This window comes from Mastigoproctus giganteus, chromosome 10, assembly GCF_048544385.1.
Source record: "Mastigoproctus giganteus isolate SK-2022 chromosome 10, ASM4854438v1, whole genome shotgun sequence".
Classification (NCBI taxonomy): Eukaryota; Metazoa; Arthropoda; class Arachnida; order Uropygi; family Thelyphonidae; genus Mastigoproctus; species Mastigoproctus giganteus.
This window is the reverse complement of record NC_143584.1, coordinates 16,938,009-16,965,850: the sequence shown is the minus strand read 5'-3', so window position 1 is coordinate 16,965,850 and position 27,842 is coordinate 16,938,009. Positions and strand designations below refer to the sequence as shown.

At 35.7% G+C, this 27,842-nt stretch overlaps 1 protein-coding gene across 6 annotated transcripts in view; it reads right to left on the bottom strand.

Annotated features, from left to right (window-relative positions):
- The window catches only part of LOC150078808 (poly [ADP-ribose] polymerase 2-like), a 167,446-nt gene that overhangs the window by 115,195 nt on the left and 24,409 nt on the right, over positions 1-27,842 (bottom strand). For 4 of the 6 annotated variants that reach the window (XM_090382479.1, XM_090382477.1, XM_090382483.1 and 1 more), the window contains exons 2-3: positions 21,096-21,148; positions 3,136-4,366 (exon numbers count right to left, since the gene is read on the bottom strand). In XM_090382479.1, the coding sequence (XP_090238605.1) occupies positions 3,136-4,366; positions 21,096-21,114 (1,250 nt within the window). In that variant the 5' untranslated portion in view covers positions 21,115-21,148. Of the gene's footprint in view, positions 1-3,135; positions 4,367-21,095; positions 21,149-24,337; positions 25,214-25,930; positions 26,097-27,842 lie in introns of those variants that run through there. The other 2 variants (XM_090382480.1, XM_090382481.1) reach the window with 2 other exon arrangements.

Here is a 27,842-nt window from a genome sequence, read left to right as displayed (position 1 = left end):
AGAGTCTAATGATGCTCGCATAATTAGCCTCAATGGTTCAATGCACTCGCTTGCCGCCTCTCTTAAGATTATAGGGTATATTCCATCAACTCCAGGAGCCTTACTGGTCTGTAGGCTCGAAAGTTTTTTCATTAAATAATCTTGCGAAATTTCAATATCATTAATTACATATTTTTTAACTTCGCTCCCACAATTTCCCTTTGCCACAAAAGGCTTTTCATTTGTAAATATCGATGCAAAATAACTGTTGAGTTCATCTGCAACGGCAGCTGGTGTATTTATTACTATCCCCTTTCCCTTACATAAAGGTCCGATCTGGTTTGTCCTGCTCTTCTTGGCATTTATATATGTGAAGAATTCTTTATCCCCCCTCTTTGCTCTGTTTGCTAGTGATTTCTCATAAACTGCCTTTGCCTGTCGAACCTTTTCTGTGGCTCTATTACACATCACCTTGTAGCTGTTATAGGCTTCAGTACTTTTTATTGCTCTGTAACTTTTCCATGCCACCTTTTTCTGCTCAAGTAATGTGGCAACTTCACTATTCATCCAACTTGGAACCCTTCTCGTGGAGTATTTTTTTAATGGTATATACGCATTCAAGGCATCTGTGATTAATGTTTTAAAAGCGTACCACAGTTCAATTGTATTCATTCTCTGCGCGATATCTACCCAGTTAATAGAGGCCATGTAGTACCTTAAGGCATCGTAATTTCCTTTTCTGAAATTAAAACCCATTCCTTTGCCTTTTACTTCTGCTTCCTCTCTCGTCATCATCCACCGTAGAACTCCGTGATCACTTCCTGCTACTGGTTCCTCTACTGTCAGCCCTGTTATGTCATCTGATTCATGTGTGATGATGAGGTCTAGGATATTCTTTTCTCTAGTACTTTCCCTGACATGTTGATACAAATAACAGTCATCTAGTTGATTTAAAAATTTTGTTCCCCATGTCGAGTTTCCTTCCCATTTACTCCAATCAATTAGAGGCAGATTGAAATCACCCATAATAAGGCATTGACGCTTACTTGCCCATTCCATTTGCATGTAGAGGCTTTTGTCATAATCTTCACAATCACCTGGTCTGTAGATTACTCCTACTCGCATTATACCTTTGTTTCCAACTATCTCACACCATACAGACTCTGTACTAGCATGTGAAACGTCTGAATCCGGGAAAGCTATCGTCGCACTCAGGCTGCTTCTGATAAGAAGCATTACCCCACCACCCCTTCTATCTAACCTATCCCTCCTAAATACATTATACAAGCCGTACTGAAACTCATCATCGCCAATTTCCGGGTGGCACCACGTCTCTGTAAGCCCTATTATGTCCGCGTTACTTGTTTTAACCAGCAGTTCGAATTCGCTCATTTTATTGACGACACTTCTAACGTTACTGTATAAACAATTAAGATTTACTGTTCTTGTATATTTAACAACCCTAACACAACCCTTGAAGTTTTTTAGGCTCTCTTCCCTGGCATTAGCTACCCGCCCACGTGAAACGTTTGTGCCCCCAGAACATCTAGATAATACGTCCAGTTGGGGTAACAGATAAGAACTCTTGAGGTATGTGCAAGAGTTACTTTGACCAATATTATCAGATAAACGCGTGTCAGTATTACCCACATCCCCCCTAACTAGCAGTTTCCCTGAACCTTTAAGGTATCCTCAATAATACTGGCAAAAACTTTTGCACCACCTGATATAACTAATTTATTAATAATACATATGGTATTCTTAATTAATTAAGAATGTACTTTTTAGTACAATAATACTATAGAAAGTGTATAGTATTCTTGTGTTCACAACCCTGCAGTATCTAACATTAACAGGTACATGAAGTGTAGACTCTCACAAGTCCTGTAGTTTACAAAAATTACTTTGCAACTGAATATATCAAAGCAAATATACAACCAATTTTTAACTAATTTCCCTCTCTTGGAAATACAGCAGCAGGACGTACAGTAGATACACAAGTATACACATTATTCATTTTCCTGTTTTCAATATAAAATTGCTAGTTCTTTGAACACTACTTTTTTAATAATTTGTTTTGGGGGAACATGATCATACCCACAGTATATCCAAAACTGTGGTATGAAGAGGCAATTTATATCAAGGTTGTGTTGCATATAATTTTTTAATTATAATTTAAATTAATTTATTTTTTTATAAATTAACATTAAACATCATATGAAAGTATCTACTAGTTGTTGTGAAGATTAATCATCAGAACAACTAGTAGATACTTTCATAAGCTTATAAATGCACAGAGAGATACCCTGTCATATATCTTTTAAGCATATATGCAAATATATATATATATATATATATATGCATTATTGTTTCATGTTGGTACCAGATACCTCAAGACATATTTAGAAATCTTGTAGTGTCCATGCCTCGCCAGGTACGAGCTGTTTCGGTTGCGCATGGAGGACCAACATCAATATTAGGTAGGTGGTCATAATGTTTTGGCTTATCGGTGTATAGTGACTGCTGTATTTGCATACCAAACTGAGCTATATGAACACCAACACTAAAAATTAAATCCCGAGGTTAGCTATTCCCTCACGTGATGACAATTACACTTGATAATCAGCTCCAGACATAAGCACTATACTCAGTCACCTTACATTTTAGCTAGAGCTGCATCTCTGTTCACAGACACTTCGTTTACATTTGAATTACTGAAATAAAAAATAAAAATTCAAGGTTTTTCTCCATTTGTTAATGACTCAATGATATTAGTCTTTGAACACTCAACAAGACTGGTTGACTATTTAGTATTAGTGAAGCACTGCCAGTTTAGGCCATTATGTACTAATTCAGGAACACTAAAGTGCAGTCACCATTTATACTGCAGTACCTGCTAAATGTACACCAATAATCATGCTGGTCAGCTCACATGGCTTTATAGCACTTTCCTACAAGTTCCATCCACACACTATGTGGCCTCTTCAAATGACATATTTTTGCATATACTGTTTCATTTTGTCCAAACTGCCATTATCATAATAAAGTGACCGATCACTGTATATGTGAAAATTATTTTGAATTTATAATTTTTTTTATTATATTTATTTTCTTAATTATCAATAAATTTGGTTAATATTTGTCAACCTTACTAACCTGGGTTTCTTGGATGAGGTTCCATCTTCATCTTTGGCCTTCCTCTTATTTTTGCCTGTAGGAACTACAGTGACAGTTTTTGGTTCACTATCATCTTTAACTTTTTTATTTTTAGCCTTTGAAGCTATGACATTACTGTTACCATTAACAGAACTTGATGTAATGTTATCTTCATCTTTAGATTTCTTTTTTCTTTTAGGTTTTGAAGAAATTGTGTTAATATTATTATTATCAGGAACAGAGACATCACTGTCTTCATCATTTTCAATTTTCTTTTTATTTTTAATTTTTTTCTTTGATTTTGGAGAGGGAACAGTATTAATGTCATCATCAGCTACTGCCAACTCCTCATCATCAGCTTCTTCTTCTTCAATTTTCTTTTGATGCTTATTTTTCTTTCTTGATTTTGAAGAGGAAACAGTATTGGCATTATTATCAGGAACACCCAATTCATCATCCTGAATTTTCTTTTTATTCCTAGATGTCTTTTTGGATTTTGAAACAGAAACCATATTAATGTTATTATCATCATTAACAGCTGATTCACTATCATCTGTATTTTTCTTTTGTTTAGACTTTGAAGCTTTGGAAACTTTAGTTTTAGAGGACTCGGTAGATGATACAGCATTAACTTCATCTTTTGTTTTCATTTTGCTTTTTGACTTTTTATCAGTAGCAGCAGTAGTAGTAGTAGTAGTAACATTACTAACACCCGAATGAGAAATAGCTAATGACTTTGTCCGTTCTATGGGCCTCTCAATCCTAGATTCAATGTCCAGTGCTGTTAGACTTTTTATCTTCATCTCATACTGCATATTATTTACATTAATATTTACATTATTTTCTCCTTTCTTGAAAGCTTCTTCTAGCTGCTGAACCACAGGAGGAAAATAGCTACTCCAATTACCATCCTCATTCTGATGCTGCCAAATGTAATAGCTACCATCTGATTCATCATGAACAGAACATCTTATACGTGTTTCTGATCCTGTTTTTTTATTTTTTTTAAGCATCTTCTTCAAATCAATAACATAAGAAGAATCATCATTCTTCTCTAATGGCAATGTTACTGTTTTTTGACCTTTCTCATTTGCATTACTGATTTTTTCATTGTGTAGCAAAGAAAACATCACCCATTCCTTACCATTCTCACATTCCCAATGTAGAGCATGGTTTACATTGTTCTCTGCAGAATCACCGAAGCCATTTTCTTTCGCTCTCCTTTTTAAACCTATAAGAAAGTATCAACAAATTTTAGCATACTAGAATCATTTACATTTGAATTACTGAAATAAAAAATAAAAATTTTAAACATTAAAAGAGAGAATTTGCATAAAGGGCTGCATTAAACAAAATTTTCACTTATGAATAAAAATAACTGAATTTTTATTTTGCTATTAGTCACCCAACCATATAAGCATACTAATATGTTTAAAGATAATAATCTTATAAGTGAAATCCAACAACAGATGGGATTTTACTGAATAGCTCATAGCCCATTTCTTGTGTACTTAATTCCTAATCATCAAGAGATATGACCACTGGTTCACTGAAGATTATCTGCCTACTGTCTGCATACCAACTCTCTTTTGGCAACACATACCCTAACTTGACTGTACATACTAATATCACAGTTTAGTAAAGAACCAAGGTATTATTCCAATACAGGTGTTGAAATAGTTCCTTTTGTCCTTTCAGTGACAGAACATAGGCTTGCAACCATTAGAAATGGGTTGATAATCTGTGAGTCAACATAAAGCTAATAATCCTCTGACAAGGCACACAAATTTCTTTCTAACTGTCAGAAATCTACAAGGATCAGGTATGCCATTTACACCTTAAAATCAGCATGAAAAACTTTTTGTGCAATTTTTGATGCCATCATTTATTTTCAATCTATCGTGGATTAACAATCTTTATGTAAAAAGCATATACAGTAAACCCCCGCTATTTGCGGGGGTTACGTTCCTGAGAAATGCCGCGAATATTGAAAACGCAAATACTGAGTTATGACTCCCATAGTAATTAAAGGGGTTCCATTCTAAAGTATGAAATATATTAGAAAAACTAGTCTAAAATTTTGTCTATGTATGTATTATATGTACCTTCATAATATGACCATGTACGTAGACAGTACATAGTGAAATGCAAGCATATGGCATCGAAATGAAAATAAGAAACAATTTAATATTAAATGTAATATTTATTAGAAATTTCAAACAAATCTTTCAAACCAGCGCCTTTGCTAGCTAAAAAATTATCTCGCCAGTGCTATCACCTGTTTCGCTAAAGTGTTGATAAAGGAGTTTTGCCTTTTCACAAATGAGTGAATTTAACGGAATTTTATTTTGAGTTCAGTCTTCTGTCCACAGATTTAAAGCCTTTTCCACTTTTTCTAATTTAACATCACAAGTTACAGAGCAAATTTTTGAAGCAATTAGTGCATTTTCACGGACAATACGGCGGATTTTTGCTTTCGATTTCTCGATTGATCGTACCATTGACTTGTTGATTTTATAATGTTTTGCCACCGAGAACACACTTTCACCATTAGTGTCTAATAACTCAATTTTATTCGCTAATGTCATCACCGTCTTTGATCTTTTCACATTTACCTTATTATTCGTAGCCATATTTTTGTATGGGTTAGAAAGAACTTGTCCACAATAAAGTCACTTTCTTCCATTAACACACTCGAAAAAATCTGCTTTACACTGCAAAATGGTAGATTTATCTCTTTTGTAAGCATATCAATTCATAAGCATATAAATTAAAAGCAAACGATGAAACCTTCCATGACAAGCGCATAACACATACTGAACAAGGATTAGCGAGAAACATCCACGCTAGCAATTTTGTCACCCCTCTCTCCCCACCCACTGAGCACTGTTTTGACCAGGAAAGATAATTTTAGCCACACCCATATTTTGTTATGGCGGAAAATGTTCATGGCACTTTAAAATTCACATTTTTTTTAGGTTCCATTTTATATTAAATCAGCGAATAGCGGGAGTTTACTGTATATTTCATATTTTAAAATAAAATCCCCTTTATCACACTTTAGAAACATTTTCACATGTTAAAAAATGCCCGCATTTGGGCATTATCTTTACTGGTAGGAAAAACTTGAAACTAAAACTGAATATTCTGCAAGTTACAGTGAATGGCCTGCCACTAAAAGATGTTGCTGTTGTTATTTGGTTTTTAGGAGCATTAGCAACTAAGGCCATATTGCTCAGGGGATATGCGGTGGTCATTCCCTGACCTTTCTGCATCCTCCATATTTGATGGCTCACGGGCTCGAACCCAGGTCTAATCAAGAAGCGTGTGCTACGCACTGCTGCTCCTGCCCACCTGGCTATGGAGGGGCCTACTAAGAGATGTACACAACATCAGAAACAAGTGAGCACTGAAATCAGGAGATGCATGGATTAAACGTGATAGTACAACTAGTGTGCTTCAGTAATTGGACAGGAAAGACTTTTACCAGTGTCACAGACCAGTCCATTCCTACACAAGGGGGTGTTGCTAATACAAAGCCAACAATATAAATCTGGACATAAAAAAAAAAAAAAAAAAAAAAAAAGATATTTAGCTCATCAACTATCCATTTTGAGCAGAAATATCCTTTCTTGGCTAGGAGCCAAAACACAAAATTCTAAAGGTTACAAGCGAACAAGTTCCCTCAAGGGGGGGGTCAAGTAGTAGGCCACGGCACCAAAGATACATGCGTTTGTAGTACAGAAATCTTCCATATGCATATACATAGTGATTTGTTCATGTAATGATATATTAATAAATTTATAGCATTAATTAAGAAATTTTTCATACTATTTCATTTACTGAAGAAAAAACATGGAAAAATGTAAATACTTTATCCCATCAAGAAACCTAGTAATGTGAATGATAATACATTGAAGAAACTAAATAACATAAATGAAATGATCTACAAAGAAAATAAATGACATGCAATAAGTTTTTAAATTAACATCCAATTTCACCCGTAACAAACTTGCACAATATTGAAATCAAAACGTTCTCAGGACAAAAATAGCTGATAATCTCTTTTACATATTTTTAAAAAAAATTAAAGTATTCTGCTTTCTCATACACTGTTTTATAATGCAGACAGATTCTCCCAGTTGTAGCAGTCCTGTAGTATGTATGCAATTCCTAAGGGTCTCTAGTACTTATATCAAAGCTGTATTTGATGGATCAGTAACAGCTTCTTCTCTTGCTTCATTTTCCTTGTTTCCAAGACTAGTATATAATTCCTAATCCATGAGTTCCCCATACGTTGGTGCATCACCGTCTACCACCATGTATCTTCTGTACACTTCTTAATCCATGTTTTTGGACACATCCTCCTTTGAAAATCCCCTGGAAGCTTTGGACACATTGGCAGCAAGGCTGATTATAAAACAATTTTGGATTGTTTTGGGTTTAACTAGAGTCCATGCATTGGATAGGGGATGAATTGTATCAAGCAGTGTAATGGCCCTTAAAAGTTTGGTGCACTATCGACACTCTTGCTGTCATTCTGAAAAATAATCTTTCTCATCACGCTACTACAGTAATATCTCTTCCATCATGCAGTATGACTGATGACTTTTGAGGTTATGATGAACGTCGTGGCGAGATCCAATATTCCTTACATTTCGAGGGAACAGCTCTAAAACGGTGTTCGCAGCCGCCCGCTTGTTAGTACACCGGACCGGACCGAACCTACTGGTAACTCTCTAGGAGGCTTCCAGATCAGCTAGTGTATAATCTTGCTACTTCTACTCTGCCAGATAGTGACTGGAGGGAGTCCGAGTAGTGTGTATGCGGGGAGCATTGTCAAGGCCACGTTATGTCAAGGATCTGGGTATATTCTTACCACGTGTACGCCATATCCAAAAATTTCATTACTTCACCCTTTTCTTATTATTGAATACACCATGAATTGTCAAACTAATAGAGCAAGCTTATCTGTGAAAAGATCTAAACCTCCCAAGCACTTCCTAATTCATTTCACAAATATACATGGTCTCAATTCTAATCTCAACGATGTCCATTTCCACTTGCAGTCTGCCAAACCCCATGTACTTTTTCTGACAGAATCTCAGTTATCGGTTGATTCAACTACTGCTCATCTCAGATGCCCAAATTATTCACTGTATGATTCCTTTCGCCTCAAAGGTGGTACTTGTGCATATGTCCGTTCTGATATTCCCTGTCAGAGACTTGGCAATTTGTAATCTCCTCTAGCTTAAAATCTCTCTACCTCATTGTGTCAAATTCATCTGTTGTCTCTACTGTTCTCCCAACTCCACTAATCACTTGGAGCTCTTTGACTTCCTCTCTTTGCAACTTGACTTTCTCCAGTCTAACTTTCCTAACAGTGAGGTAATTTTCCTTGGTGATTTTAATGTTCACAACTCCAGCTGGCTTCCGTTTTCTAGTCACACCGACCCAGCAGGTCGAGATGCTGAGGCTTTTGCAATTACTAATGACCTAGCACAGATTGTTCATTTACCTACAAGAATACCGGACAATCCTAATCATACAGCCAATACGCTTGATCTTTTTCTCACAAACAACCCTTCTAAGTACACGGTTGAAGTGAGAGGTCCTTTAGCCACTCCAGATCACAACTTGGTGATTGTCTCTTCTCCAATGGAACCTTTATCTCATGGCTATTCCCAACCTAGTGTTGTTTGGCATTACAAGGATGCAAAATGGGATGACCTGCAAGACTTTTTTCTTCTTTTCCTTGGTCGGATTACTGTTTCAAAACTTCTGATGTCAACGTTTGCTCAGATCGTGTCAGTGAAATTATTCTTGCAGGAATGGAATCCTTTATCCCACCCACACTCCACTTTAAAATCTCATCCTTTATCTAAACCTTGGTTTTCCAATAAATGTGCTAAGGCTGTTCAAGAGAAGAATATTCATATCGCAATTGGCTTGTTTCTAATTCTTCAGTTTCATTTTCTGCCCCTACACCAAAGCTCGCAACAATTGTAAAGCAGTTATTAACCAGTCCAAACTAGAGTTTGAACAGGCTAAGAGTAGAAAACTTGCTTCTTGCCCTAATGGTAGCCGAGCATTCTGGTCTCTTGCCAAAGCTATTGGCTGCCACTTTTGCCCATCTCTGCTTCCACCTCTGTCCAAACCAGATGGTTCTGTTGTCACTTCAGCAAAGGATAAAGCTGACCTGCTAGCATCCCATTTTTCTTCCAACTCATGTATTAATGATTTTGGTAAAACACCTCCCACCATTCCCAACACGCTCCATTCAATGCCTTCTGTGGTCTTCCGTCAAAAGGATATCAGAAGGATTTTGATGAATCTCGATGCTAAGAAAGCTCCAGATCCCGATGGTATTTTTCCACTTGTTCTCAAAACCTGTGCTCCTGAACTTACTCCTATTCTTTGCCGCCTTTTTTCACTTTCTTATTCCAAAGGTGTTTTTCCTTCTGTTGGAAATTTGCTCATATCTATCCAGCCAATTCCTAAAAAGAGTGACAAATCCCTCCCATCCAATTATCGTTCCATTGCAATTACTTCTACTATTTCTAAAGCAATGGAGAAATCAATTAACCGCCAACTCTTAAACTACCTAGAAACCTTCCGCCTGATCAACGATCGCCAGTATGGATTCTGTCAGTGTCGGTCCACTGGTGATATTCTGGCTTATGTTACTCATTTATGGACTAATTCAATGGAAAGGTTCAGTGAAACACAAGTAGCTGCTCTTGACATCTCAAAGGCTTTTGATCGTGTTTGGCATAAAGTTCTTCTAAACAAGCTCCCATCTTATGGGTTGCCAACTGCTTTTAGTAATTGGTTATCCAGTTTTCTCTCTGATCGCTCACTGAGGGTGATGGTACATGGCTCTCTGTCTTCTAACTTCTCCACTAATGCCGGTTTCCCCCAAGGTTCAGTTCTTTCCCCCACTCTTTTCCTCTTGTATATTAATGACCTTCTTCCACTGACTGGAAATCCTATCCATAGTTTTGCCGATGATAGAACGTTGCATTCCACTTTCCATTGAGAAACCTTGTCCTGTTCAATCAGCTTCAACTTCTCAAAATCTGCTACTAATTCATTAAATGCCGATCTCCAGGTAATTCTCCAGTGGGGGAAAGACAACTTAGTTGATTTCAACCCTTCTAAAACTCAGTCTTGTCTTATATCTCACAAAAAGGATTCTTCTGCTCCTATGCTTATCTTTAGTGACACTCCGATTTCTAGGCAAAATGATACCTCTTTTGAGGATTACCCTGACTTCTAATCTCTCTTGGCACAAGCACATTACAAATATTGCTTCCTCTGCATCTAAAAAAACTTGGTTTTCTCTTTTGCTCTCGGCGTTACTTTTCTTCCAAACAGCTGCTCACTCTGTATAAATCGCAAATCCGCCCTGCCATGGAATATTGTTCCCACATCTGGGGTGGTGCTCCCAAAACCTCTCTCAGGCTTCTTGATTCCATTCAGAAGAGAGCAGTTAGGTTAATTAATGATTCATCTCTAACAGAGTCTCTCCACTCGCTTTCTCATAGACGTACTGTTTCTGCTGCATGACTCTTCTACAGATACTTCCATGGGCACTGTACTTCTGAATTGGCTTCTATAGTTCCCGCTCTCTCTTTCAAAACAGTCTGAACACGTGCCGCCACCAGCCAACATCCATTTACTGTCCAACTTCAAACCCACAGAACGAACTTTTCATCTTCCTCATTTATTCATTCAACTGCCGTTTTCTGGAACAACCTTCCTTCATACGTATTTCCTGAAAACTACAATCTACAGAAGTTCAAGTCCAATGTCAACAAATATCTTCTTTTGTCTTCTCAACCTCCAACGCAAGCACGGTACGAAGTACTATAGGTTCTAATACCTCTCGTGTTTGGGGTTCACATAAAAAAAAAAAAATAATAATAATAATATTTAAAATTTTTAATAATTCTGATCTAATGGTTGAAGGAGTTGGTTGTCTTTGAGAGAAGAAACAATTTCCATTGATTGGGTCTTAAAATCACTTTTGTGGGAGGTACAATTATCCAGTAGAAGACATACCTTACACTTTTGCCTAGCCACGTCTTTGTTGAATTCTCTGAGCCACTCTAAATAGAGAAGAGATTCCAGGTGCCATGAATTTTGTGTTCACTGGTATTGACTGCACTCCACGCAAGCATACTGGGTGGACTGATTTACCAATGATGAGCAGTTTTCTCTTATCTGTTCCTGGGGCTGCAATAATTATTGTGGCTGCTGCGGCTGCATGCAATGAGGGCTGCTATTCTTTCTTTGCTCACAGATGGATTTTCATTTGCAAACAAGATCACCATCTGGGAGGGCATGGTAATAGATCCATTTCTTTGCAATTATAGATGGCCTCTGTTTTGTGGTGCTCAAGGTTGTCAGTCCATACATTGTACAGCCAATACTATGCTACCTTCTTGTCATGACTTTGCTTTCCATCATGTGATTTTCTTAATTGAATCATTCAGTGCTGACAAGATCGATGACTCCATTATCAATTAAATGTTCCATGCACATTCAGTTGCTTATCTAAAGTTTTTGCCTTTTCAAGGAGTAGCCAGAAATTGGAGTGATCAGAGCAGCACAAGCTTGGGCGTACCGACAAAACAGGGCTTCGTCAACATCTTCTCTGGTTGAGTTTCTTTGTTGTTTCTTGCTCAGATTAGCATTTCCTATAAATTGATCCACAGTTGCCTCCTGATTTGTTTAGATTTGTGAAACTTGCAATTGTGACATTCCATACTTCTTTGCTATTTCATTTTGATCAGCTTACTGGAGAAGTCCTTGATAACAGTGACTTGTTCTTTAAGAGTTAATTCTTTCCATTTTTGCGAACATCACTGAGTAAAAATAAAATGTTCTAACTTATGCATTGTGTTTTTGATTCAAAAGTGCAACTGATTTACAACACAAGGAATAACCTTGTTACAATGTGCACTTACATAATGTGGGAATGCACACTGTATGTATTACATTGTATCTATTTGTGGAAAACATCTTCAAGAAGCAGCAAGTTGAAAAGCTAATGGTTAATATAAAATTAAAAACATTATTGACCTGTAGGGAAACAATTAGCCAGTATGCTTGTAAAAGTAAACGTGTATAGACTGGAAAACATTGCATGAATTTTGTGTTGAATGTAACTGCTGTATAAGTGAAAAGTAAAGAAAAATATATTTTTTTAGAAAAAAACAACTATTTAAATAACTTCTACAAAATGTTTAGAAAATGCAAAATTCAAAATTTAATTGCAAAAAAGCATTATGCAATTAACTGGACAAATGTAGTATTTAACAGAAACATAATAAGTAATAGTCTGTAATTTTTACTTTTTATGCAAATAAGAATTATATGCAATTAAGCATTATGAAATTAAATGTGATCTGTACTGAAGAAGATATATCAAACATCATAAGAAAACAAGACAGAAAAATCAAATATTATTAAAAACATTTTAAAAAGGCAGTGTGAAACTATTTCGTGTCACACTAATTTTATGCTTGGGGGGGGGAGAGAGAGAGAGAGAGAGAGAGAGAGAGAGAGAGAGAGAGAGAGAGAGAGAGAGAGAGAGAGAAGGACATAAGACTTAGAGCTGCCTAATGGCCATGAGCTACAATATATGAGCAAATGGACCACCTGTTATTTTAATAATAAAATAAAATATTAATAAAATAATTCAAGAAATTTACCTCATTTCAATATTTATGAGTCATGATATTTATACTGTATGTACAAAAAAACTTTTATTACTAACCTTGAAACATCTGCCTTAGCTGTCCTGTATAATTTTATTACAATTAAACTAATTGTTAGTGTCCATTGATAATTTTTGTTCCATGTAACTTTTTTCTTTTGTGTTAATTCATCAGCTGAGTGGTCATTATGTTGTTCTAAGCCTGGAAACAAATGCTTTCTTTAAAATTTGTAATTTCTTTAAACATTTCCCATTTTGCTCCTGTACTCATTAGATTCACCAACTGTTACCAGAATTCAAATTGAATATTTGAGAATCTAATAAGTAAGAAGCCACTGTAATTTCCCTTACAAAAAATGAACTCTTCCATTTACCCTTAAATAACAGTTCTATTTAGATATGTCTCATATTAATACCTTATAATCACTACCTGCAAAACGGTTCCTTGAGGCGAAAGTTCTCAATATTAGTTGAATCCTTGGTAAAAATGAAATCAATATTGTTTTGCCATGTGGCACTTTTAATAAGTTGAAATAAGAAATTATCTTTATTGCAGGCAGTGAAAGGTTATATGATTGCCTGATGCAATAATACCCATAACAGTGACAATGCTAGGGGTTTAATGTAAAACAACTAATACAGGAAAAATTACATAAAACATATATTAAAACATAAAACGTATTAATTACATATAAAATGAATATTAACATGGGAAATGAAAGAACATGAAAAGCGATGAAAAGACAATGGCAGTCACTCGGCTTAAGACAAAAGCTGTTCCCTGATGATGAGTCTTCTGTAGGATTTGTCCATTAGGTACTTTTTGTAGTTCGTATCCATCTTTTGGACGTTGTGGAGCATCTCCATGGGCAGGAATCTACTGCCTATCCTGAACCTCCACGCCACAGACTGCAGAGAGGGGAAGGCTCTTAAAGGTTTCGGGAGGGATCCTCCAATTGCATGCCAAAAACTTGCCGTGTTAACTTCACCCGCGATCACTTTAATTTACATGAGCAAGTGGAGGGAGAATATCCATTTGGTGACTTTTCTATAATTTAGAAGTTGAGTGATATTTGAAGTATGTGTGAGTGGTGGCAGTTTATTTTTATTTTTTTTTTATGTAAACCCCAAACATGAGAGGTATTAGAACCTATACTACTTAGTACCATGATTGGGTTAGAGCTTGAGAAGATGAAAGAAGATATTTGTTAACATTAGACTTGAACTTCTGTGGACTGTAATTTTCAGGAAATACGTATGAAGGAGAGTTGTTCCAGAAAACGGCAGTTAAATGAATAAACGAGGAAGATGAAAAGTTGGTTCTGTGATTTTGAAGTTGGACAGTAAATGGATGTCAGGTGGTGGCAGCACGTATTCGACTGTTTTCAAAGAGAGAGTGGGAATTATAGAAGCCAATTCAGAAGAACAGTGCCCATGGAAGTATCTGTAGAAGAGGCATGCAGCAGAAACAGAACGTCTATGAGACAGTGAGTGGAGAAACTCTGTTAGAGATAAGTCATTAATTAACCTAACTGCCCTCTTCTGAATGGAATCAAGAAGCCTGAGAGAGGTTTTGGGGGCACCACCCAGATGTGGGTACAATATTCCATGGTAGTGTGGTGCGATTTGTATAGAGTGAACAGCTTTTTGGAAGAAAAGTAATGTCGAGAGTGAAAGAGAAAACCATATTTTTTAGATGCAACGGAAGCAATATTTGTAATGTGCTTGTGCCAAGAGAGATTAGATATCAGGGTAATCCCCAAAAGAGATATCATTTTGCCTAGAAATCAGAGTGTCACCAAAGATAAGCATAGGAGCAGAAGAATCCTTTTTGTGAGATTGAAATCAACTAAGTTGTCTTTGCCCCACTGGAGAATTGCCTGGAAATCTGCATTTAAGGAATTGGTAGCACATTTTGGAGAAGTTGAAGCTGATTGAGCAGGACAAGGTTTCTCAAAATGGAAAGTGGAACGCAATGTGCTATCATTAGCAAAACAATGGATAGGATTTCCAGTCAATGGAAGAAGGTCATTAATATTGCAAGAGGAAAAGAGTGGGGGAAAGAACTGAACCTTGGGGGAGACCAGCATTAGTTGAGAAGTTAGAAGACAGAGAGCCATCTACCATCACCCTCAGTGAGCGATCAGAGAGAAAACTGGATAACTAATTACTAAAAACAGTTGGCATACCACCATAAGATGGAAGCTTGTTTAGAAGACCTTTATGCCAAACACGATCGAAAGCCTTTGAGACGTCAAGAGCAACTACTTGTGTTTCACCGAACCTTTCCATTGAATTAGTCCATAAGTGGGTAACATAAGCCAGAATATCTCGACCAGCTGGGTCGGTGTGACTAGAAAATGGGAGCCAGCTGGAGTTGTGAACATTAAAATCACCACGGGAATATTACCTCACTGTTATGAAAGTTGGACTGGAGAAAGTCAAGTTTCAAAGAGCTGCAAGTGATTAATGGAGTTGGGAGAATGGAAGATACAATAGATGAATTTGACACAATGAGGTAGAGAGATTTTAAGCCAGAGAAGATCGAAAAGAGGAGATTCCAAATTACCAAGTCTCTGACAGGGAATATTGGAATGGACATATGCACACACAAGTACCACCTTTGAGGCGAAAGGAATCATACAGCGAATAATTTGGGCAACTGAGTTGAGCAGTAATTGAATCAACCGATAACCAAGATTCTGTCAGAAAAAGTATATGGGGTTTGGCAGATTGCAAGTGGAAATTTTTTATTTATTTTGTTATTTTTTTGGTTTTTAGGAGCATCAGCAACTAAGGCCATATTGCTCCGGGGATATGGTGTGGCCATTCCCTTACCTTTCCGCATCCTCCATATTTGGTAGGCACAGGCTCTAACCCCGGTCTAATCAAGAAGCGTGTGCTACGCACTGCTGCTCCTGCCCACCTGTATACGGAGGCGCCGAAAGTGGAAATGGACATCGTTGAGATTAGAACTGAGACCACGTATATTTGTGAGATGAATTAGGAAGTGTTTGGGAGGTTTAGATCTTTTCGCAGATAAGCTTGCTCTATTAGTTTGACAATTTATGGTGTATTCAATAGTAAGAAAAAGAGGGTGGGACATGCTGTATGAAATAATGAAATTTTTGGCTATGGTGTACACATAGTAAGAATATACCCAGATCCTTGACATAACATGGCCTCGACAATTCCCCCCGCATACACACTACTCAGACTCCCTCCAGTCACTATCTGGCAGAGTAGAGGTAGCAAGATTATACACCAGCTGATCCGGAAGCCTTCTAAAGAGTTACCAATATGTTCGGTCTGGTGTACTAACTAGCGGCCGGCCTGCGAATATCATTTTAGAGCTGTACCCTCGAAATGTAAGGAAGATTGAATCTCGCCATGATGTTCATCATAACCTCAAAAGTCTTCAGTCATACTGCATAATGGAAAAGATGGGTCAAGAGTTAACCGGAACTTAGCTCTGGAGATTAAACATGGGTTCCACCACTTCAAGCCTCCAATAAGCAAAGTGGTGGTATTGCACCGGTTGATGAGAGTCATCTCACACCTAGTACTGCCTGGTAACACAGAGGGGCAGCATTCCTCCATGTGGTGTGGGCACCACACCTCAACCCCTGCTTATGTTGGTTCACACCTGTGTGGTTACCCACCGTGTGCTTGTGCATGGAGGTTATACCCTGGATTACTAACAGTTCCACCATCAAGGATTTGGCTGTCACAGACCGTCTGGACTTCGCAAAAATTGGGTCCACTTGACTTGAGTGTCACCCAAATATCAGTTCCATCAGCGTTTTAGACTCCCAGGTAGCAAGTGCAGCTTGTCTGGCATATTTGAGAGAATGTCTGTGACAATTTCAAGGACCGTATGTTTCCTTGAAGAGGACTCACAGAAGAAGCCAGCACTCATCAGATGCAATGGTTTTTAGCGTGGTTTTTGTTGCCAATACCCAGATTTCTGAACTGTAGGTGATGACTGGCTGCAGAAACCGGTATATGTATTGGAGCATGTACTCAGGCTCTGTGACATGAAGGTGTTGTTTGGCAAGCCATCTGGATCTGCAGACCTTGTTGTGAATATCTGCAACATGGCGTTTGAAACTGAGTTTGGGATCAAAGATAATGCCAAGATCTCTGTGCTTGGTTACTGGGGTGATGGGGGTTCTATGGATTTCCAGGTTTAGTTGTATTGGGTTTGATTTGAGTTAGAATAATATTTGTGCAGATTTGTTTGTATTTATCTTAAAAGAAAACTATGACAAGTATGTAATCAGATTCTTAAGGCTGTTAATTGTGGTTTCAGAAACTGAATCAGGTCGGTTAGTCCCATGAATCCAATAGAGGAGCTTGAAATTGTCTTCATAACTGATGAATTCTGTTTGCTGGCACAGGAATGGGTGGATGGCAGCCATAAAGAGGAGCCCTGATACAATTTCGCCCTGGAGAACACCTACACAAACTTTCCTTCTGAATGATTTTTTATTCATAGTCAGGTGAAGGACCCTAGTCGTAAGTAGCGACTTCAAGAATTCCAGTATATTGCCTTTTATCTGGTATCCCTCCTCACAAAGTTGCAAGAGAGACTGGATGTCTATGCTGTCGAATGCAGACTGGATATCTAGACAATCCAAAAATATACTTCCTGCTGTTTCAGCAATCAACTCACAGTCCCAATGTATCACTGGAAAATTAGTCCCCATGATAATACAGTCATATCTAATTGTCCAATCCAATTGTTGATATACACTGTCTTCTTATTGTTCACTCATTTGGTCTGTAGCAAATCCACATCTCACATCTGCTTTCATTTATGTCACAGCAGATTGACTCATTAATATTGTGGTAGTTATCCTCTTCAAAATTAAGCTCTTCTTGAATTGACATGCCTTGCAATTAAAAGCATTATGTTCTCTTTTCCATCATTATGTCTGCCCCTATATAAAAGTGACATCATTCCTATGATCAATTTCTTTTTCTTTTATCCCAACAAAAAAATACAGCACTGCATTCAAAACTACCTTCATTTTTTTTTTAATTTCTCCTGATCAAAAATTACAGGCGATAAGAATATTTATTTTTTAAATAATATTGATAAATATTTTTAAATTTATATTGCTATATTGGCAAAAAAAAAAAAAAAAAACTGTGATAGCTATGGAATAGGAACAGTGTGGCATATTAATACATTATGCAATCTATTAATGTGTCTCTGTTATCAACTTGCAATGAAACAGAATACAGATATTTGTGTACTTAATAATAAAATAATTCCCAAAAATTGTTTACTCATTATGAGTGAGCTATTGCAGCCCGCATGCATTTTCATAATGGGAATAGTCGTTGTCATATACAATAAATTCGGAATCTCATAGTAAAACTACAATGACAGTGGAGAAAGTGCAGACAATTAGGTGCATGTGCAATGAGTTTTATAACAGATGGCAGATACAGAGATGACATGTCCTTTATATTTTTATACTAAAAATCTGTGGCTTCTTCGTTTGGATCAGAGCATGGGAACAGCAAAGGAGCAGTGTCTTTTTTCATAAGTATAATAAAATTCAATTGTGAGGGTTAAAAAATTCATGACCTTTTGTTAGAACACTAAAGGACACTTTGTAACACCATCCGAGCTACTGTTCAAGAAAGGTACCTTCAACTTCGGAGGCCACAAAAAGGTTGCAAATGAATTTCCGAAAATAATTCACATCAATATAATGTTGGGAGAACCACTTGCAGTAATCCACAAAATCTTATTTAAAGCATGTTTTAAAAAGCAGACTCTGAAAGTGCAGGGAATCATGCATTCTATACTTTTGTTGGTTCTATATATATATGAATGTTTTTTTTTTTTTTTTTTTTGGTAGTTGTTGGCGCATCGGCTTCTGTGGCCATAATGCACCTCCCAAGGTTTTTGCAGTACTTTGATCCAAGCCCGAGGCGGGATTTGAACCCGCGACCTTTGGGCTGCCAGGCAGGCACTTTACCCACCTGGCTAGCCCAGTCGGCATATATGAATGGCAAGAGCATTCATACCTTTTAAACAAATTCTATATTTTTTACCTTCACTTTTTCACAAAGTTATTACAAATATGGTAAAATGTGTCAATTTTATTTATGCAACAGTTGTCATACTACAAAACTTACAAACAAAAATATACAATTTTATTTGGATTGATCTGTATAAACTGAAACTGCAGAGAATGATGCTTTCTAGTAATCTGCTGTTCACTTATGTACTAATGCCTCGCTCTGTGCATTCACAACACTTTGAAGGTTCTCTGTTCGTAATCTTAGTGTAAAAAAGTGGGTTACTAGAGGTTGCCAACTTTGCAACTATAAAAAATGCAATATCACTATTGTAGATTTATTTAATTCAAAAACAAAGAGGAGTTTAACTGAATCCCAAAACCACTGCATTATTATACTCTTTAATTCAAGTGCACATTTGTAAAATATTAGGTTCTTTCTTTATCACATAGAAAGAACTCAAACTTATATGATAAATTTTATTTTTTATCAATTTTCAAATACCATAACTCCAAAACTTTGAAAAACAGAATACAACTAAAATGAGATATGTAACAATATACACATTCATTATCCATATACATTAGACTCTCAATTTTCCAGGATGGATGGTAAAAAGAAATTCCCGGATAATCGATTTCCCGGTTAATCCAAAAATACAGTAAGCCCCTGACACACGTAAGAGTTACATTTCAGGACTTCTTACGTAAGTCAAATTTCACGTAATGTCCTCAGAAGAATGAAGAAAAATAGTTACATATTTTTAATTAGTTCAATTAAAAACTTTATCTGGGGACAGCAGTGAAGTAGCCGGAGTGGAACATAAGAAAAGAAAACATAAAAGGAAGAAAAAACGCATGTTACTGTACTGTAAAAACTGATATGTATTTCGTAGCCTTGGTTATTATAGCTGACCTTCATTGGTGCCGATCGCTTCTCATATTCTGTCTTTCTCCTTTATTGTGTTCACCATTGCCACTGACAAATCTGAATTCCGTGCGATACTTGTTAATCTTTGACCATTTTCATACATTCTTATTAGTTTAATTTTCTGATCCAAATTGATCGCTTTCCTTTTGTTGGTAGATGTACTAGTACTGCTGTCACTTATTCTCCTTGTCACCCCCATGATAACGATCAAAATTAAATTTTCTGAAAAGAATTTCACAAGGTTATCATCCCACGCAAGCTCACATTTTACTAAAGCACATTTCTGGAGGTCACTGCCAAAAAACAATAAAAACAATTTGCACTTTCCGGGTTATTGGGCTTGTCTGTAGTGTAACCAGTTATAAACAGGTAGTAAACTCGATCTTATTGCATTTGCTATAGTACAGACAGCCGGAATTCTGTGGACTTTTACGTTATTATGGTGAAATGTGTGTCCCCTTCACTGAAATATTCAGCCATATAAGTCCGAATCTACATAAGTTGGGGACTTACTGTATCAAAAAAATGTTCAGCAACCTATGTAAAATGTATGGCGATAGATAAAAAACGGAAAAACTTGCCACGCACTTATGTTTTATGTAAAAATTTTGAATAATTTCAAGTTTTTGTGTAATTGAAAGCACAACTCTTGCCCATCGTTTTTGCGATTTCTAAACAACAAAAAAAAGTTACTATGAAAAAAAAAAAAAAAAAAAAAAAAAAAAAAATTCTGACATAAATAAACAAAATTTGTCATTTTGCGGTGCGACGGAACACAACAATCGACAATCCAAGTTTCAATGATTAAAATTTAGAATCATCACCTCATAAAACTCATTGATAAACTTGTCAGAAGTTCACAAATTTGACCAAACATTTGGTCGTTTTTTTTTTTTTTTTTTTTTTTTTTGAGCAGTGGGTGTGAAGACAGCGGAGATTGCAAGATAATAGGTACACTAATCTCCTAATGACGACTTATAACACTCCTTCTTGTCACTTAATTACGACTTACAAAATATTTGCTTATACCTATTCTAATTATTACTTGAATTTTATGATTTCTGGTTGTTTTTTTTTTTTTTTTGGAGTCTTGAAGTGTCCGGGTTAATCCGATCCCAGTAAATCAAGTCTGCTGTATATATTTAAAAAAAAAAAAAAATAAATAAATCTACAACCCATTCATATATATATATATATTTTTAAATCTACAAGTGAATATTTATTCTCATAAAAAATTAAATATTGCTACAAATTTAATATTTCTCACCTCCTGTTTGCTTTCCCATTGTTGTAATGTTTCACTTGAAATGCCAATTAAATCTGATAGAAGGAAAAACAAATTAGATCAATGTTTCTTTAAAAGTAAAAATTCAATATTTTCCAGAAGGCAATAAATTTAAAAAGTCCATAAAAAATAACTAATCATATTCTACAGGGGTCATCAGAAACAAACTTATACATTTTGATTTCAGTACAATTTTGTACTGAAAAATGCAGAACAAAGTTATTCACATCTATTTTACACACTTATGAGCTTTATCTTGAAAATTGAATAGAATAAATGCACTCCTTCCAATTTATATACTTTTGAACATTTTGAGTAAAATTGTTATAACTTGACAGAACATATCTTCATTTAATTACTTTTCTATGGCAATTTCTTCACAAATACATATCTTAAGTTCTTGAGGTATCCCCCCATAACAAGAAGTTAGGTACCACAGAATCATGGAGGTCACACTGCAAAAGCAAAATAGGCCAACATGGAAATATTTTGCATAAAGATTTAAACTTGCACCTGCAAAATGCAATTAATATTACACTAACATGCTATCATATATCATCCACATTGTCAATTTTTTTTTCGAACTGATTGGAAATCCCAAATCATGTCACAGTAGCATTCTTCATTTAGTGAAACTGCTTGGCCATTTTCATTTTTGAAAATGAAAAAACATCACCATTAAAATGAAAATGTGCTTCAGCACTCAATTTCCTTGAAATTCAAGTATATTTATATTTACAAGTATGATTATCCAAGTATAGTAACTTCTTTAAATGTATAGTAATTGGTTGACTGATTGCATTTTCATTTATTTCATATTCAATCAATGCATTTCATATTCAAAAATTTTGTGACAAATCCCCTTCAACCCAGATTCTGTAGAAAGTCATGACTAGGAATCAATGCAGTCGATGCATAATAAGCTAAATATTATCTTTATTACATGTCTGTTAGTTACATAAGTACTTAAATGATACGCGATGATATGTGCACTGGTGACAGGATCCAAGTTTCAATGATTAAAATTTAGAATCATCACCTCATAAAACTCATTGATAAACGTCAGAAATTCACAAATTTGACCAAACTGTTAATAACAATTCAATCAGTTCTTTAGTACCAAATAGTAACTGGCTTTTTGGCCAGTTGCCATTTTGAATAATCAGTGTTTTGTCAACTTTCGTATATTGACTTGACAGCATTTTGATTATCAGTAATTTCAACTAAACCCTAGAAATGCAAGAACTCAGAATGTTCTTTAAAAAGGGATAACCAATTTATGGATGTCACTTTTCTTCTGTCTCTGTTTATAGTTTTGGTGTGGCTGGGGAGCTGAATTATGTATAATTTTTTATATTCTCTCCTAAATTGGTTGATTTTTCTGTGGGAGCACTTACCCTTCTTTAAGGTGAAAAGGATGCTTTTCTTCAACGCTATGCTTCTACCATTTAATGATGGTGGGTATACCCCCACACACACACAATGGAGGGAGCACAACTGACACGATGCTCCTCCATTCTCTGGAACGTTGTACAATAAGCCTGATCAACAAACTATACAGGCTAGCTCTGACTTCCTCTAAGAGGAGGTCAGCAAACAACACTGAGCTATATCTAGAGGCTGGAACCTTCATTTTCTTTCTGAATGGGCCACAGTTTCCAAATGCCTTGCGAGTTTATGGAGATTAATTTATTGGGAATGAGGCATTTAAGAATGTTCAACAGTTGTGGAGTCAATTTCATATTAAATCAAGTTTTTCATCCTTAAAGGTTTGCCACAGATGTATAACAAATAAAATAAAAACATTTTGCTGCATGTATTCATCTTAAATTTATTAAAACTAAACAATTATTAAAAAGGCATACAGGATGTTAAATTAAAAGGCATCAAGGTCTATTTCACATATTTTTAGGTTCAGGCTATTTGTTTTTTGGATCATTTTTTGTCATATTTGGGCTGAAATTTTTGAATTTGATATGAAAATTGGACTAAGCATTACCATTAAGATTTGATAATGTTAGAGTTGATAAAGAGAAAGACTTCAGGAATAACCCGTGAATTAATTTATTATGCTCACCAAGTACACAAATTAAAAATACAAACTTGGTATAACTGCCTTATTACATTTTGCTGTATGCTGCAATTTTATGAAAGACATTAATTACATAAAAACCTGTATTTTAATTATATATTATGAGAATGAAGTCCCCATCATTAGTGACTCATACTGCTATTTTTAAATAACACAAATTTTTACATCTGAGAGAGAAAGAGCAGCTGTAAGACGAATCCAAAAAAAAAAATAATAATTATCTTACTGCATTGCTATTTGGTTGGAATAAAATGTGGGACTTTGCAGTGAATAATTTGTTACCCAATTATGGTCACAGTTCATTTGCAACAACTATATCAATCCTTGCCAAGAACACAGCATGTTTAATTTAAAATGATCCTAAAGGCATGTTATAATTTTCCTGAGTTTCTAATTGATAATAGAGCTATGATGCATTCAGAGTTAATATTAACCTACTATGACTTCTCCAGCAATTTCTACTATATCAAACTGGCCTTTCCCATTTAAACTGCTTTTAACTTCTTTTCCAGTAACATACAACTACAATGTGCACCAAGTGAATTCTATAAATATTTAAAGCTTTATCAGTACAGTTTATTGAGAGTAGCTAGTTCAGCTCCAAGAGCTAATAACATTTGATTTTCCTCATTCCACTAGCTTCACCAAGGATTGCTTATAATAAAGAGAAGACCCTGATTAACACTGTTGATATGTTCCTAGGAAATGAAACATTAATCAAAACATTTTCCCACATATGTAATCAACTAGAGTCACATTCATTCCCAAATAGCAGATCATTAGCATTTTATGAACAATAACATTTCCAAATGAAGACATTTAAAAAAAAACAACTGAAGATCCCATAACCAAACCAAACTAATCACATAAAACAAACAATATACAGAAAAGCTGACAGAATTTTTAATGAAGATTATAAATATAAAATGATATACACTGTATTTTTACTGCTTTTATTCATGTATTATTTTTATTTTATTTAATACTGTATATATATTATTTCTATATTTTATATTTATTAAAAATCCCACCAGAATTCTACATATTGCAGTTCTATTATAGATGCATTCCCCAACTTCAAAGGTGTTTCTAGTGAAGTTGATAAAGATTGTAAAGTTAACATATAACTTACTTTGTCTGGCATATATCCTTTTACTGTATGAGTGAATTTTTAAATAAGAATGGTGTTGCAGTCAATGAGATGAAAAAGTTATAAAGTTCCTTCATGTGATGAGGACACTATGGGACTACTCTCTGAACACTCGACTTTCAAGAATTGGTGAAGTGATATTTGATCTAACACCTTCTTCTTTTCATCATAGATTTCTCTGTAGCAGTTAATATCATTACTAACTTTTGTTATTACTGCAGAGCTGCGTTCTCTGTTGGGATCACTATCATCCAACAAGGCCATTCCAACTTCAAAATATTTAAGTGCCTCTGCCAAAATCTTGGTTGCTAAAGTTTTTGGCAGAGGTGTTTCAACACTGGCTTCTGCTTCTTCTTGAGCCCTCTGTACATCTAACTCAATCAAGTCATCACTGGATAGTTCCTGTCCATGGGAAGCAAGCAAATCCTCAATATCGTTTGCTTCTAGGTCATCTAATCCTATCCTCTTGCTCATTTCAATAATCTCATTCTGGATTTCTTGCAAGGGCTCCTCAAAATTTTGGAAATCATTAACACAATATGGCCAAAGCTTTCTCCACACACTATTCATATTGAAGGAGGTGATTCCATTCCATGAATCAACAATGTTGTCAATGGCCTTGCGGATAGTGAATGCATGCCAAAATTCTTTTAATGTAATGGGCCTACCACCACCTGTTTCCCTGATGGCTTGGGAAAAAATTCTATGTAAATAGCAAGCCTTGAAATTTACTATTATACCCTGTTCCATGGGCTGCAGCAATGAACTTATGTTTGCCGGCAAGAAAATCACCTTCACATTCTCTGACAAGTCATCAAGAGTTGATGGATGTCCTGCAGAACTATCAAGAACAAGTAATGCTCTATTTGCTAGATTATTCTGAATACAATAAAGCTGAACAGCTGGGCAAAAGTAATTTTTAAACCAATCTTCAAAAACTGTAACAGTTACACAAGCTTTTTTGTTTGCTTTCCAAATAACTGGCAAACAATTTATTGAGAATCCTTTCAAAGCTCTTGGATTCTCAGTATGATAAACAAGCAAAGGCTTGAGCTTAAAATCCCCTGCAGCATTACCTCCAAGCAGGAGGGTAAGCCTGTCTTTGGAAGGTTTAAAACCAGGCATATTTTTCTCCTCTTCGGAAATAATTGTCCTCTCCGGCATTTTTTTCCAATACAGTCCAGTTTCATCAACATTAAACACCTGCTGAACTGAATAATTTCCTTCCTCAATTTTTGCTCTAAAATAATCAAGATATGCTTTAGCTGCCTCTACATCTTCCATTGCAGCAGATTTCTCGAAATTTTCAAACCATATACAGCTCCTCGCTAAAGGCTTCATTAAACTTTTCCTGGAATCTTTCTTTAAATCCTCAAATAAACTCTTTGCTTTCTCCATTGTTTTGATTTTACTTACTGCCATCTGATGCGGCTGTTGACCCTCCTGACGAACAGTCAAGTTTTTTGTATTATCCATTAATCCGCTATTCTTTCTAATTAGCTGAGTACGGCGCGAGGCAGCCACAATTTTTGATATTTTTTTGATTTTAGCAGAATGTTTAACAATAGTTCTTACTGTTGTTGCTGGAAGCATAAAGGCCCTTGCAATATCGACAGCGCGTTCACCATCTTCGAAACGCTTAATTATCTCTAATTTCACTTGTAAGTTTATTGTTCTTCTCTTCTTTTTTGACGCGCGAGTTTCAAAATTAGCTCTCTTTCTTTTATCAGCCATTGTAAGAAAATCTCAACACAAACTCTAGAATTAAAAAAAAAAAGAAAGAAAGAAAGAAAAGAAAAAATGAACGAATTATGAAACCATATTGCCAGAGAACATAAGACGCTGTTCGGTGAGACGATACAGCGAGTGAACATCGCCGACGGAAACAACATACTACGGTAACTGTACGGTAATTTCAAATTACCGGTGACGTCATTTGGCAGCCTGGGTTTAATCGGAGAAAAGTTTAAAACAGGAGCGTATTCGGGGGTGGGCATATGCCCTTCCTTAACCAAAAAATTTGAAATCAAAAGAAAAAGAACGCAGGAGGCGTTCTAAAAAAAAAAAAAAAAAAAAAAAAACAAGCCTGGTCGCCATGTCCTCCCTTACGATGATACCTGGATACGTCAATGAAGCCTCCCTATACCCCCCCCCAATTAATTATATTCCTCCCGATTTAATTAAATATTGCGAACATTTTTTTTTTTGAAGAATTTCTGACATCTTTTCTTTTTTTTTATCTACTGAAAGTAGATCAAGACAATATAAGAAAATAGTAATAAAATGCGCAAGGGCTATTTACAGAGGCTGCTTTGATCTAGGGAAAATTGCCTCGATTTTTGATTTGGGGGGGGGGGTGAATCTGAAGACCAGCAAAAAGAATACAAGTGAGTTGTCAGAACTCTAAGTTCATTAAAATGTCTGTAGTCTGAAATATAAGCATTTGATGGATTTAATTTCATGTACTTATGAAATTAAAAAGTATGTTAAGATATTGGAAAAGTAGGTGCAAAGAAAGGTTTATAAAAGGAAAGAGAAGATGCGCAATGTATGATCAAATTATGAATGAACAGTATATACATACATAAGGAAACAGAAACAGTTTATGAAAAGGCATGCAGCAAAAACTGAATTTTCATAAGATGAGTGGAGAGACTTGTAAGAGATGGGTCACTGATTAACCTGACTTTTAAACAGAATCTGGAATCTGAGAAGTTTATATGGAGATGGACATTTTAGGTAGTGGATATTTAGATTGTATTTGTGCAGTACAAGGTTTGTCAAACAAGAAAAATGAGTACAGTATACCATCATCATCTACAGATTTGTCAATATATAAGATTAAGTCAACTGATAAACAGCTCTTGATAAAAAAGAAAAAAATGGAGCAGGAAAAATAAAAACCTTGGGGTATCCAGCACTGGCTTAGAAGCTTGAAGATTACATACAGTGAATAACAAGATAGAAAACTAGCCACAAGAAAGAAGATAAGTTCAAATAACGTGAGTTTGCTTAGATTACCTGTAAACTAAAAATTATCAAATGCCTGAGTTTCCCCAAGATCCCTCCAGAATATCTGTTCAAAGGTGAAAGTTTTCCCATAGCCCAACAAATGAACCTTAGTCCATCAGCAACAGAGAGAAATTCTGTATCATGAATGGTAGTTTGGGCATAAGAAAATTCACTAAATTAAAATGTTAACCAAGTGTGGGTAATTCTGAACATTTAGCTCTGATTTTCTCCCCTCCCCCTGGTAATGACCACACACACACACAGCTAGACAACATTGCAGATTTCTTCTTTTCCCCATTAAGCATTCTGCCTGTGGGTTACCTGAAGACCAGTCTATCTGCAGGGATGTCTACTTAAAGGTTGAATAAACAGTAATGGTCTTTTAAAATGGGTTTTTAATAGTGTTTTAAAAACTTTTTTTTTTTTTTTTATTTTGCAAAAGAAATAACATTCTACTAAATCCACGTCCAGTCTT